The sequence below is a fragment of the Aythya marila genome (assembly GCF_965140915.1).
Source record: "Aythya marila genome assembly, chromosome: Z".
Classification (NCBI taxonomy): Eukaryota; Metazoa; Chordata; class Aves; order Anseriformes; family Anatidae; genus Aythya; species Aythya marila.
This window is the reverse complement of record NC_139080.1, coordinates 8,115,596-8,129,820: the sequence shown is the minus strand read 5'-3', so window position 1 is coordinate 8,129,820 and position 14,225 is coordinate 8,115,596. Positions and strand designations below refer to the sequence as shown.

Sequence of the window (14,225 nt, the reverse complement as noted above, 5' to 3'; positions counted from 1 at the left end):
CCCCATATAGGTACACTCGTGCATACACTCTCAGATATATATTTCCTTTCATGTCTGCAGACACTTTCTCTTTCACGCAGACACAGTGGAAACAGTGTGCGGCAATTAAACAATTTTCCCCACCTCAGCTCCCCCACCATGCAGACAAGGGGAGCCATTCAGTACCACAGATGGTAGATGATGTGCCTTGCTGCTAAAAATACAGAGTACGGGTCGCCTGTGAGCCCAGAGAGAGGGGGATAGGGGCCATGTGTGTGCAGAGGGGTTAATTAACAGCTCAAAGGGTTGAGCTGCTTCCCATCTATCAAACCTCACAAGCAATAAATGACAATAACTAAAACACCGGCAAATGAAGCCCTACATGGAGAATTAAATTAAGTTTCCAGATACAGTGCTGACATGAGATAATAGCCATTCCTCAGCGGGAGCCCATGATTGCTCCAGTTACCACAGGAAATAATGACTTTGGGGTGGCAGCTTCCTCGCAACGTTGGCCATGGACACCTCGCAAGGGGAGGCTGAACACAGCAGGGTCATGATCTGCACCAGGTCACTTTGGCTGGTGTCAGTCCATCAGCCGCAAAGGAGCAGCTCTGCGTACAGGGCAACGTGAGAGTCAGCAGAAGCTGACCCACTGGAAGTTGTGAAGAAGCTGCTGAGGAACCAGAAGTACATCTGCAGCTTCTAAGCAGGCCTCAGACTAACTAGCTGGGATATGGCCAGTGGTGTAGTGAGGCTGACTCCAGAGACGATAGCTTTTGGTGTGTGTGTGGTAGCCCTGGGTTCAGCAGCTGCTCCTCCAGCCACACCAGAGCTAGCCAGTTAGCCAGTGCTGAGGTGTTTTATGCGTGGCCAACCTGCGTACCCCACAACATTGGGATGTGCAGACATCCCAAATCCTGCCAGGAACAGCAGGGTCTGGCTGCCCATCTACTCTGCTCATTACAGCACTCAGAAAACACTCTTTTTTTTTTTTTTTTTTTTTGTTCTACAGAAAGTGTCCCCCAAATCAAGTGTCCTGATTTTCTACTTGTTCACTGTGCTAAGGAGACCCAACCTGGTTCTGTCAATGAAGCTGCACCAAAGTGCAGGTCAGTGGGAGCCTTTCCCTGGTGTTTTATGGTTGAAGATCGCCTCCTTTGGGGTAGAAGACCCTGCGTCTTTGTTTTCATGAGTAGAGTGAATTTAATCTGAGGATCCATGGCCCTGGTGTCCCTGTCTCAGCAAACACCTCCCTTGCCCCAGCCCCCTTAGGTGTGTTCAGAGATTAAAGGCTTTAGAGAAGAGAAAGGTTTACTGGGAGAAAGTGTTAATACTAACGACCTGCGTACTGCTGCACTCCAGCGTAGGCTTGCTGCAAGGGGTCTGCTGCAGTGGGGCTTTGTGCTGTGGAGACAAGAGAGAGAAGGAATTAAGGGATTAAAACATGAAGGATGCTCCCCCTTTCTCTTCCCTCATCAATGGCTGGTGTGGGACAGACAAACCCAGAGGCTTAAGCATCTTGCTTGCCCTACAGACAATGCGGTGCAGTACCCCCATAATAACAGTCCCCCAACTGTCCATTACCCTGTGCGACTTCAGAGCAGAAGGCAGACAAACTTTTCTTCTATTTTTCCCAAGTTTAAATTATAGACCACATCTACTCATACAGACTTTTGGCATTGCAGCAGTCAACCCCAAAAAGCCCTCATCCTAAGCCAGGACTGATGCTGTGTTAGGTGCTGTGCACACTCAGATCTCAGTGATGGCTACAGGCGCATGAAACTTTCAATCAGAGCAGAAAACAACAGGGGCATAGCAGGAGGAAGGAGAAGAGAACAAAGCACTGGCTCCTTCCACCCTGACATCCCTTCGAAGGACCATGCTGCTGCTGGGCAGACCCCTGCACAGGGAGGAGAGGCTGCTTGAACGGGAGGGGGACACCACTTGTCTGCTCCAGGAGGATGCTGGGGATCTCTGTGTAAAGCATGCAGTCCCTAGCTGGCTTCAAAGTGCATTTTTTCCCTTTACAAGTGTGCATTCCTCCCCCTAAAACTGTTTATTTTTGTGAAACTTTGAAGTCTATCTCAAATACAACCAAAGCTGGTTAAGATTTTTTTTTTCCTTTTCCCCTTTGGTTGATAGGGAGAGAAGAGAGAGTGAGAGAGAGTGAAACGTGTTGGATAAGCTCTTTCTTTATCTGCAGCAATAAAATATTTAAAGCAAAGCTTGGCTGAACCTCCAGTCCAAATGTCACCTTGGCCCTAATATTTCACTTCTTGTTATGAGTTTAATTTGTATTTATTGGTGCTGCATAGTTCTACATTTATTCAGTCCCTCCAGCTTCATACTTTTAGGATGATCCCTGAGGGAACTGCTGCTTTCCCCCCTCCTTCCCACCTTCTTCCCTCCTACAAGAGCAGAGGTGTAGCTGGAGGAAAGGGCTTGGAGGTTGCACCTGATGGGTCCTCTTGGAAGGAAACCTGCTGGTGCTGTTGACCTAGTCAAGGAGAGAGACTGGCTAGATGCCAAAGTGCATGATGCAGTGGCAAACATGAGTGCTACGGAACCAGGGAACATGGACAAAGTGCTTTGTTACAGATGCAATTACGGACTTGATCCTTAATGGCAAAGATTACCATCGATCATGATGGCAGCTTGTAAGGTCTCCTAGTACATTTATCTCCCCAAGTGCAAAGAGGAATGGTAAGACCAAACTTGGAGGGGAGAAACTCAGTTGGCTGGCTGAGTCTTGGAGGCTCCCGCTGATTATGGGTATTACTGGGTCATCAGGGTAGTCACAGGAAGAAACAGGTGGGATTGTAGTCTTAGGCTGGAAGATGGCTGGTTGAATTGCTTTGGCAGGTGGGACTTTTGGCAGGTCCCACAGTGTGCATGTCAAATGGGAAAGCACTGCATTACTGTAAGGATATGCACCCCTTGAAAAGGGGCAAGAGAACGATTCCTTAAAGCCTCTGGAGATCAGTGGAATGCATAGCAGGGATGTAACCCTGTATTTTTCAAGTGTAGATGTTTCAGGAAACTGGAGGAAACTGCAGGAAACTATGTTTGCAAAATATAAAGTCTGTTTTCCACTTACTCCTCCCATCTTGAAGAAGGGAGTGACCAAAGTCTATTCTTTTTAACCTCTGTTCAAACCTGTTTTCCTCTAAAAACAGGCTGTTGAGCATATTGCTACAGAAGAAAACTGAATGGTTATGAAAGGCTGAGTGATATAGCAGTTCCTGTGCTCCCCTGGGAGAAAGGATCTTAATAACTTGGACCCCCCAAACAGACCATGTGCTGTCACGCAGAAGGTACATCCTGAGCAAGGTGAGAAAGGAGACATGTTAGAGGGAGCGAGTCTTTAAGAGAATTATGGTCTTGCAGTCTGAAGGAAAGGAGTTGATCTACTGTGCCAGCCCCAAAGGCAACTGCCCTTTCTTGGTGGTACCCATCTGCTTATTGAGCTAGAAAAAGAAATTATCTTTGCTGCTCAGGAGATACACCCATAGCATTTCCTTTCTCTGCCCTAGGTCAGCCTAGCTGGAGCAGAAGGTCACACCTGTCAGAAACCACAAATCAGCTTCCCAGGGAGGCATGGTATAGGATGAGACACCAGGCCCCAAACTGGGCTGCTGGGGTTTGCAGACTGATGCAGAGCACCTAGCTGATGTCCTGATGCATTACAGCAGTATGGGTGAACATTTCTTCCAAGATGTCCATGCTGGCATTGCTTAATCTGCAGGCCATGCAGAAAGACAGTGTAAAAGCTGAGGCTGGACTTGGGCATGCTGTTTCCTTCTCTGACATGCTGGCAATTAGCAATGACTGCCTCTCTGTTGATATGTGGAGCTGTACCTATTCAACTGTGGTCCTTTTCTTTCTTCCTTGTCTTAGGTGGGCATGCATGGAAACTGTCTACTCTCCAATCTATACCTGAGTCTACATCCTGCCCACAATGACAAAACCCTCCGAAGAAGCTATTTTACCTCTGGCTTCTCGGGCATGAGAGTGCAGGTTTGCCTTTCTTGAAGGAAACCTGATACTTCTACTGATTTTGACTTGTCCAGGATAAAATCCTTCTCACAATTAAACTCCTTTCCCTGGACCCAGTTCTGGACTTAGACCTTCAACTGGATTAAATTGTGGTGGGGTTGATCACTTCCTCAGAGAGAAAGCATGTCATAAGAATCACATCATACGGATGATGAACGTGATGTCCTAGGACAGCTGCTGTCTTTATGCTAGTTCTAGAAACTAAGTGGGACCTCCCAGGTCACTGGGGAGCTCCTCTTCTTACCACATGTGAGGATATCTTGCCTCTCTTCAGGGCCATACTCTGCCCGTCAAAAGTAAGCCATTCAGTGTAGGTAATATATACTGAAAATCACCGTTCACCTTTAAGATTAAATATTAAAACTGGGCAAATGCTTTATTTAAAGGGTTTGGAACAACAGGCATTTAAATGCAGCCTTTTTCCCTCCCACACAAAGCTTTTAGAGTTCATTATTTCCCTGAGCCTTCAGGACTTGTCAGCAAGGGGAGTATCTAACTGGGAGTTTCTTTCTCAAGAGACTGTTTTGTGCCCCAGATTACAGAGAGAATTTCCTCCTGGCTCACAGCACATGCAAGTCAATGGGATAACTCGTCCCTTTATTTCAGTCAGCTTTGATCCAAGCTGGGAATCATTTACTCACAGGTAAAGAAGATGCAAGGTGTTTGTGGCTAGCCTGACACACAGGACTGCAACACTGGACCAAGAGTCCCTGGATGCTCTTGAAAAGGAGCAAAGCAAAAGCACCTCTGGGCTGTAGCACCAAATCCCATGGGGAGGCAGCAGCCCCCACTTTGGTGCTCTGTGTTTTGTTCAGAGCCTCATGCCCTACCTTGGCTGTCTGGGAGAGGCAGTTGTGGTGATTCACCACCTGCAAGGATTTAACTTGGGAGTTCTTAAAAATAAAAGTGATGACCTTTGCTCACTGAAGAATACATCTTCCTTAGCTCTGATGGTGTGTTTACTCAGCAAATGAAGATGTGACTTCAGTACAGTGGATGTGCCCATGCTGGCCAACATGGGCTAGGAAGATGCAGGGACACAGGCTCCAGGGCTGGCTGGGTACCCTGGCATGAAGCCAGGGTAGCTTGGGCAGCCATGAGCATATCTTCATGCTGCCACTCACTGTGCCAGATGAATTAAACCTAGTGAAGGGCATAACCGCCTGTTCTCCCAGCTGTAGTATGGATGAAGCCAATGGTTGTTATGGATCCAGAAATCTCAAGACACTGATTAGACATTTGAAGAGGTTGTGGCCATGCTGTGTTCAGCAAAGTGACAGCCCTCCTACATACTAATGACCAGTGTGAAGTTCAGGAAGGGCTCAGAAGTATGAGGGGCTCATGATCCAGAGCTAACCTGCCCCAGGGTTGTTTGTAACTGTAGGATGGAGTGTAACGTATGCTAAAATTTATAGTGATGGGGAGATGTAAATCATTTTTGTGTCTCAGCAAGAGACCAGGAAGGAAAGTTGCTTTACTCTTGGTAAGATGCACATAACGTAATATGATTGTTCTCCTCTAAGGTAGATTTACACTGTCTCTGTGACCCCTTCTTCCCACACAGCTGACAAGTCTTCTCTGTTACTGCAAATATTAGTTGAAGTTAGTATGGCAACAACTAATGGATCTGACATCCCTGGGATTATGACAGACAAAATTCAGAGATGGGGAAACTTTCTGCATCTTGAGCCTTTCTTTCAATTTTTTATGAATAGTTCTGAATTTTTCAAGTATCCTTTTCAAGAGAGTGATCACTGCATTCTGATAATGGTTACACACTGTCAAAAAAACATACCAGACTAACATCCATGCAAACATGCATAATAATGCTGCACCCTTGTTCCTGCAACTTGTCCTCACAAGCACTCCCTGTAACCGTGCTCATTTTATAGATGACATGTTGTCTGTGCTGTTTGTGCTGGGGTTCAAGTCCACTGTGATCTAGAAGGTGAATAGCTAAGTAAGGCCAGGTAAGATCTACGGGAATGTGGGAGACACTAGATGAGGAACAAGAATATCATACAGGACCTACAAGGGCTTTTCGACCAGAACACGTGTATATCTATGTTGTAACATCAGGAAAAGACCTCAAATGTGTACAGATTTGCCCATTGATACCATTTGAAATAGCTTTCCTTGTCATCATATTCATGAAGATCTTATGACCAATATACAGACATTGGAGAGATCAAACGTGATGTAATGTGATTAAATGGGAATCAGATGGTGAAGTGAAAAAAAGCAGAGAAGCTCCCGAGAGGCCTGAGGACAAGTATCAATCACATCAGCCCCACTGAAGTTAGTGTAGCCGTGCTGCTTTACAGAAGCTGAGGATCTGGCCTTGCCAGGGCAAACTAAAGGTGTACTGTGAAAACAGATGCTAATAGTAACTTCATTTGGCAGCTCAGGGCAAGAGCCTTATCCCTCGACATTGCCTCTATATTAATTTGATAATTTCCATATCTCCACGGGAAAAATTCTGCTCAGATACTATTGTCTCTTTGCAAGACAATCCTGGCCAAGATGCCACAAGGTGACCATGGCAGATAACCTTCCATAAACCTGGAGACATAAAACAAGCCAATGACCTACTATATAGCCATAAATATAAATTTAACGAAGGCAGCACTTATTCATTAGGCAGAAGTCAAGAAATGACTCCCAAGTCCTTCAAAGAAAGTAGATCTGTTAATGTCACTTTCTGAATCCTTTGCCTGATGCCAAAAACCAGGGATGATTTCCCAAGTCAGCACGAAATACCAGTGCTTTAAAATTAACATCAGGAAGCTTTCCTACTACTGATATAACTCTAGATTGAAGTCCAACTTTTTAAGGGAGCATTCAGGTAGTGTTAGACCCCACATTTAGCTTTTGTCAGAGAATGAAAGGGTGGAGGTGGCAGTAAGAAGCACATGCTAAAAATAAATAAAATTAGTTTAAGGGACGTTGTATACGGAATCCCTCCTGAGATGCCTGTAGCCCAGCTATGGTCCCTGCCGCTGGGATGTTATGTGGGTCCCCCAGGTGAAAATGGTTGTAGGACAGAGGAATCTCAGGGATGAAATCAGGAGGAACTGCACTGAAACCAGTGGAGGTGGTGAGGAAAAACTATTCTGGTTACTGCCTGGAAGCAGAAGGCTCCAGTTTCTGAGAGACAAAACAGGGCCTGGCAAATCTTGGGCCCCTGCACACCCTAGGATTTCACTTTGACAGAAGCTAGCAAACCTTCCACCTATATGATATACCCTCAAAACCCTTCTTTTCACTGACTGCATTGCCTGGCAGTCTTGCTTTATTTCACCTATTTCACCCTATTTTCCAGCACTGTTCCTTTCACTGATCTACAAAAGCATGTAATCACTTGGATCCACAGCTTTGTGCTCTGCCCCATCTATTCATTCCTCTCACAGACCCAGGCGTATCTTACACCTCTCCCTGGACCTGTCTCTGCAGCCTCTGAGAGGGCAGGTGCGGGGTGCAGGGTGATCAAATGGAGCCAGCACTGCTCAGTCAGGGTGGGGGGGGGACATAAAATAATGATAGCACGACAAATCAAAGTGAAGACCAGGATTAAAATAAATAAATAAATAACTGAGTGGGAGGGCTCTATTCACCTTCTCCTTAAATCCAATTTAAATCACTCTCTACAGCCCTAATCTATATCCATAATTATATCATTTCGTACAACAAGCTTGCGAGAGGTCTTAAGAAATTTATGTAGATTAAAATTCATGGGTGCCATAGTACAGATTCCATATTATTAAGATTGATTAGGACAGCTGATGCTGTGATTAAAGAAGCCAGCGTTTACTGTTGTAATTAATTAGGTATTCAGACACAACAATAACTGCAATAATAGAAAGAATGTGCTGATCCGGCAGAAAACAGAGACTGATTCTGTGTTTTATAGTCTCGTTTTGTCATTTAGGACACCACTCAGTCAAAGACATGTTGTCCTATTGTCTCTTCCTGTACAAATCAGGGGAGCCACGAAACCCAGGGAATTTGTGCCCCCTGCTCCATCTCATGGGTTAGAAATATCTTTTTGTAGCGTCCTCAGGCATAGGAGATGCTTGTTTAGGACAACAAATGGCCATACTATGGAATTCATATAGTGCATCCCTGGAAATTAGGATTATCCTTAGTATATTCCTAATAGTCCTGCCTCCAAGCCTCATCCACAATTGGGCCCCTGCTGAGATGGGTGCTGTGCAAACACACAGTACGAGTCATGTCTGCCCATGAAGAGCTTCCAGTGGGCAAAGCAAGAAAGACACAGAAGACTCAGAAATGCAGCAAGGTGAAGGTGGTTGCCCAAGGAGATGTACTAATTCAACAGCAGAATGGACCAGGACCAGGCTTCCCTCCTGTTGCCTGAGCCCATAAACACATATATTGTGGTCAGGTTTTTAAAGCTATTAGGGCACTTAACTCCATATTTTTTTGGGAGCTTGCTCTAAGTCACCTCTGAAAAATAAAGCTCAAGGTGTTAACTCACTTAGGTACTTCTGAAAACTTTAATGCAGTGCCTGCTTTGTATTTACACCTTCTTCCAGATCAGAGGAGAAAACACTTTGGCTCTGGAAAGGCTCCCACAGCTGCCTTAAACAACCTCATTCATTATGGCTGCAGTGTGATCGTTGGAAGTACACAGCATCATTAAAGTAGCTTAGACTACAATTGAAGATGGCAACTTATTATATTTTTAATGAGTGCATTCCTTCACTTATTTATTTTACCAGTAAAGCGTGGTTTATGGCACGTGGCAGATTGTTACAAATGGGTCAAATAAATGCTTCCTAGTCATAATGATGTTGCAGGAGCTCACTGTTGCATTTTTTGAACTGCTGATACAGGATATGAGAGGGAAAGCTCTCACTCAGGGATTTAGGGTGGACAAACACAACGAAGCTAAAGATTTCCTATAGCAAGCAACCTAGCCTCGGGGCTGCTGAGCCAGGTAATTTCTAGGGCATGGTGTCTGACCAGACTGAATGCTATGGGGCTTGACTTTCATCCTGGACCTCCTACAGGTGCAGGAAGGTCACTCCTTGTCTGTTCTTCTTGTTCACCTGCTCTTGAAACTCTGTGTGACCCCTTTGAAATGTCAGGGCATGCGCTGGGGTGGGGGAAGCCAGTCCCTTTGTCTGCCTGCACAGAGGAATCCCTGATCCTGGCCAATGCCACCAGAGGGTGTCTGTTGTGATCGGGACCAATCCTGTGACTGACTGGCCTGGAGCAGCAGCCTGCCCATCAGCAATGCTGCTAGCTAATTGAGAAGCTAATAGATAAGGTTGCCATATCAGCATGCCGGCAACTCCTCCCCTACAAAATGAGCTTGGTTAATGATAATAATTACAGATGGAGCCTGAATCTTGTCTCTGCTGGCAATGGGTGAAACTGGTTACTGCCCGACAGCTCTTTGTTGAGCCAAGGAAAATGAATTTATGGTGTTGCATCAGTTCCTAAGACATGAGTTTCTATAGCGCAGGAATTCACCTGTGGGGGACACCTCTGCTGCCAGTCTCAGCTGCGGCTTGGAAAGGTGGGCTTAAAGGCTTGGCTGCCCAGTAGTACTGACAGCTAGTCCTCACCAGAGAGGAGTGGGCCTCAAGTAGGGCATGAAGTGGAGTTTGCTGTCTTGCTAGCCCAGATGTGCCTACTGCATAAGCAAAGGAGAGTGGAGGGGCTTCTGCAGTGTCTGCAATGAGGAGTTATAAAGCTATTCCTGGCTGTGCTAGGCAATCAGAAACAGCAGCACTGAGAGCTGTGAATGAGGTAACATATTTACAGTGCATTATGGACAGCTGAGGAAAGTCTTGTTTTGTTGCCCTCAGTCACCAGACTAAGTGCACTGAAGAAACCAGCATCCTGGAAAACATTCCTCATCTGAAGCTCTTCAACGTTACCCTACTGCTGGGTCCACCCCTGGCTCTAGTTGGGCTGGACACACCCTGGCCTGGGATAGTATGGGCTAAATTTATGCTTCCTGGGCACATCACTTGGCAGAAGATGACAGCAGCAGTGCCCACTCTTTTCTGAGTGCTGTGCTCTGTGCACCCTTCCAGTTCCCTCATTTTGAGTCACTGAACCTGTGACAGTTGTTCCTGTCTCTTTCTCTTGTTTGATATCCTTAGGTCTCCCAGTTTTCTCCTGTCGCCTTCCTCTTCTCTTCCTGAGGAGGCTTTATTTTTGCAGCAAGCATTTTGTCTAGATCCTCACAATGCAATCCAGTAGGGGCAAGACCCATTCCTGGAGAGCAGAATTTTGATGGTGTGAAACACAGCAGAAACCAGTGCAGATGGCCTCCACTGTTATTGCAGGTCACACACTTAGAAGACAGGCACCGGGCTCTTGGTGGCTAAGAAGTGTTGGCAGAAGAGCACGATCCTTGTTACTATGATGAATGTGAAAATGGCAAATGCTCTTGTGCTGCTGCAAAGTGACTTGCCAGAACATGGCACAACAGATTATGCTCTTTGTCCACACCATGTGTTGTGACACATTGCCATGTTCAATAGCTCTGCAAGTTGAAAGACTAAAGGGCAGGCACTAATGCACAAAAAGGCCAAATCTCCAGAGGGACTCATACTAGTTGAAGGAGAAGATTTTGCTCCCTTGTGATTCTGTCCATGCCAAAAAGTGCCCTGTGAAACATTATGTATGTATTGGTTGAGCTTGGAGAAGGTGTGAGCATGGCTTGCAAAGCGTATGTCTGCAAGCATATGTCTGAATTGTTTTCTGCTGGTGCTGCATGGATCCATAGCCCAACCAAAGTCACAGGAAGAGAGAACTCCTGCAGGGACTGTAGCTGTGATCAAAGATCTGGTGAGTAGGGATGTCCGACCTGCTCTTGCCTTTGCCCCAGAGTCATGGGATTTTCAGTAGTGAAAAACCTAAGACCCAAAAGATACCGTGTGTCTGTTCCTGCTCCAGACAAAGGGAATATTAAAAGGAACATCGGTGAAGACAGAAAAAAAAAGTGAAACTACAGGGCAAATGCAACTACATGATTTGGACCTGCTTTTATAGAGCAAAGACTGGAGTTCTGAAGTCATTTAGATGCAACATCAAAAATATTATAGCTAGACTCAAAGGTGGACATGTAGACAAAGCACACAATTAATCGGATTTATTTGGGTCAGAATGATGTGGATGTCATGCCTCTACAGATTTTGATGGTCCTGTTTTGCTATTTTCAGGCAACAAAGCACATTCTGCTACAGGATATAATGGTCAGAACCCACATTTCAGGTTTTTTTTTGGTGGAGTATGAAAGAGTATCTGAGAGCAAAATTCAGGCATTAAACAATATATAGCAAGTCATAACCATAGCAAGACTAGTCTTGCTATGGTTACATACATAATACTGCAGCACTCTTGGCCACTTTCAGAATGAGAAATATATCATAAAAGAAAATTGTTTGGAAGGAAGTTGCTGACTTTGAATAGGGACTGGCATGTTCTTTTCTTCTCTATAGTGTTAGTGCAATTGCATGCTTAGCTTTAATGTTTTATTTCCACCCTTGCATTCAGAAATGCAGAACCACAGGGCAGTGCCAATAACAGATGCTACAGAGGAAAGTGCGAAAAATCCCATAATGAACAATGATGGAATAAGCTGCCCAGTGATGAAAATTTCTTTCTAACCCCAAGCAATTAGTGGCTGGATTATATCACAAAACATGAAGGTTTGTGTCTTTTCTACATTTTTATACAGTCTAATGTGACTGTAGATGTTCTCATTATCCACATAAATGTCTAATCCTTTTATATATTTATTTATCTTTTAATGCTGGTAAGCTCCAGGCCTCAATAAAGCCTGTGGCAAGGAATAAAGTTTTGGAGAGTGCATTAATGCTCATGAGAAGGAAGAGAATATGATGGAGTAAACACATGATGTGTCCTACATCTAACCTGCTACAAAGGAGCTAGCTGTCAAGGTTTCATTGCTACTGGGGACAGGCAGAAATAAAATGAGCGGTAAGGTTCTGGCTGACCACTTTACACCTCTGCTATCACTTAGGATGTCGCTGAGTTATGAGTAAGCTGAGCCCTAGGAAGGACCAATGTATTGCTGAGGACATGCCGAGATAAATTCCAACTTCACAGAAAGCCAAATATTTGGAACTCAGCTCTACTGGCAGAAAGGAGACCCTCATCCTGCAGGCAAGTGAAGCAAGGATGACTTTTACCTTTCAGTGTGTCAGGCTTTTGGTGTTTGTGCACGGACTTACTATGGACTGCTGGCTGGCTGAGTCTCAAAAACTCAGAGGAGATCACATTAAGGCCACTGACTTTCATATAATCTTAGATGAAATACCTAACTCAAAGCTTTCTTTAATTATGGGAGTATTTGGAGGTAGTAATGAAAGCTCAAATCATTATGATTCATCTAGAGAGATCATCTTTTCTCGGATATCTGCAGTAATGTATCACGGAAAATTAGCTAAGAGGAGCTAGATAAAGCAGAAAAAAAGACAGATGTAGAAATGGGTGGATAAACAGAGAGATGACAGACTGGCAAACAGGTAGATGCTTAGATGAACCAATGGGTATATTTATATCACCTTTCTTGCTGTGGTGGCTCAGTGAGCACACTAAGGCTTCCTTCAATCTTCTGATGCCTCCCCATAAGCTACCAAGAGCTCCCCATCCCTCTAACCTGCTACAAACTTGTACACATGTCTAACTCCTAGCACAGTAAGTCCCTTGATTTCAATTCTGCTTAAAGTTGAACTTATAGCTAAATGTTTATGAGGTGTGTGTGGGAAGAGATTATAACTATTTTTTTCAATACTCTTGATATTTCTGGACTTTTCTTTGCTGCATTCGCAGTTGTTTTGTGTTCTTTTTATTTTATTTATTATTTTTTTTTTTCCAGTGACTTTGGCCAGTAACTAGGCAAGACTTTTGCACTTCTGTGTTATGTGATGTTTTTCCTTGTAGCTCATAAAGTCCCAAGTGATGTTGAATCTTCTGAGTTTTCAGGACTGGTTGAAGTGGAAAGATTTTTTTTTTTTTTATTAGGGCTTTTGCAGGATTTTTGGCTGGAGTATCTGGATGAATGTTTGACTTACTAACAGAGTAGATTAATCTGAGTGCCCCAGGGTAAAATACACCTTTGCCAGCTGGTGACTAGGATCAAATAGTAAAATTTATTTAAAATGTTATTGTTATGATTGGTATTATTAGTGTACACCAATTGGTTAGGAAAATCTTTCCAGCAAAAGCACAGCCTGGAGCAGAGGGCCATATCAAATCCTGAGGACCATGGAAAGATGTTAGTGCACATTAAGGAACCCTAAGTTCTTGGTGATTACAGCTTCAATGTGTTCATATATTTGGTATGTACCAGTACAGAGGCAGGTACTTATTCTTTAATCTGCCTCATTCATTCCTGACTGCCAGGACTTGCAAAATTACCCCTTCAATACTGGATCTTTTGAGTTTGTCACAGTCTATGAATCCTAGCAGCTGTGCCTTGGTGGTGTACCACTAAAGGGTGAAGCTGAGCCAGTTCTGTGTCTGTATTGAGAGAGCTTCACTCTTCAGACCTGGTAAGGCAACAGGGTTTGAATGCAGCTGTTATTTTGGAGACCAGCACCCACTGCCTGTGCCCATGGTGTGAAGGTGCAAGGCACAATCCTTCTGAAGCAGCTTACACTACTTCAGATGTAGATGATTTCCCTAGGACTGAAGGAGCCGGCTGTGGTCTGACTTACCTGGATAAGGGTGGATGCCATTAGCAAACACGGCTTCTGCGGCGGGCTGCCCATTAGCCTGCGGCGGGAGGCCAGTGAAACCATTCACCCCAATTGGAGATGGGATGCTAGGCACAGCTGGTGCAGTTATGCCAGGAGGCGTGCTTCCACCTGCAAGTGAGGAGAACACAAAATTAAAGCTGATGAGTACTCGAAGCAATAACTACCTGGAGAAAGCTACTGACACAGCAGCTGTGATCACCACGCAGAAGCCTTCTGATAACTCAAGAAATGAAAAATCTTCCAAATTTTCTCACAACAAAAGGGACTGCTCACACCATCACAGGATAAACTTGTCATTGCTCCCCTATTTGGAAAGCACTTAACATAAGAACGGCTTGCAAAGCTTCCTTCAACAGAGAGGCATGTCTTTGGTGATCTATCTCTAGACTAAATCAACAACTAACATCAAGTCATAGAAGA

General features: G+C 44.7%; 1 protein-coding gene across 14 annotated transcripts in view; it reads right to left on the bottom strand.

Moving 5' to 3' along the window:
* Window positions 1-14,225, bottom strand: part of CELF4 (CUGBP Elav-like family member 4) — a gene marked incomplete at both ends in the record, with an annotated part of 674,262 nt that overhangs the window by 28,536 nt on the left and 631,501 nt on the right. For 11 of the 14 annotated variants that reach the window (XM_082784118.1, XM_082784126.1, XM_082784119.1 and 8 more), the window contains 2 exons: window positions 1,321-1,386; window positions 13,764-13,913. In XM_082784118.1, the coding sequence (XP_082640244.1) occupies window positions 1,321-1,386; window positions 13,764-13,913 (216 nt within the window). The remainder of the gene's footprint in view (window positions 1-1,320; window positions 1,387-13,763; window positions 13,914-14,225) is intronic. The other 3 variants (XM_082784127.1, XM_082784120.1, XM_082784131.1) reach the window with 1 other exon arrangement.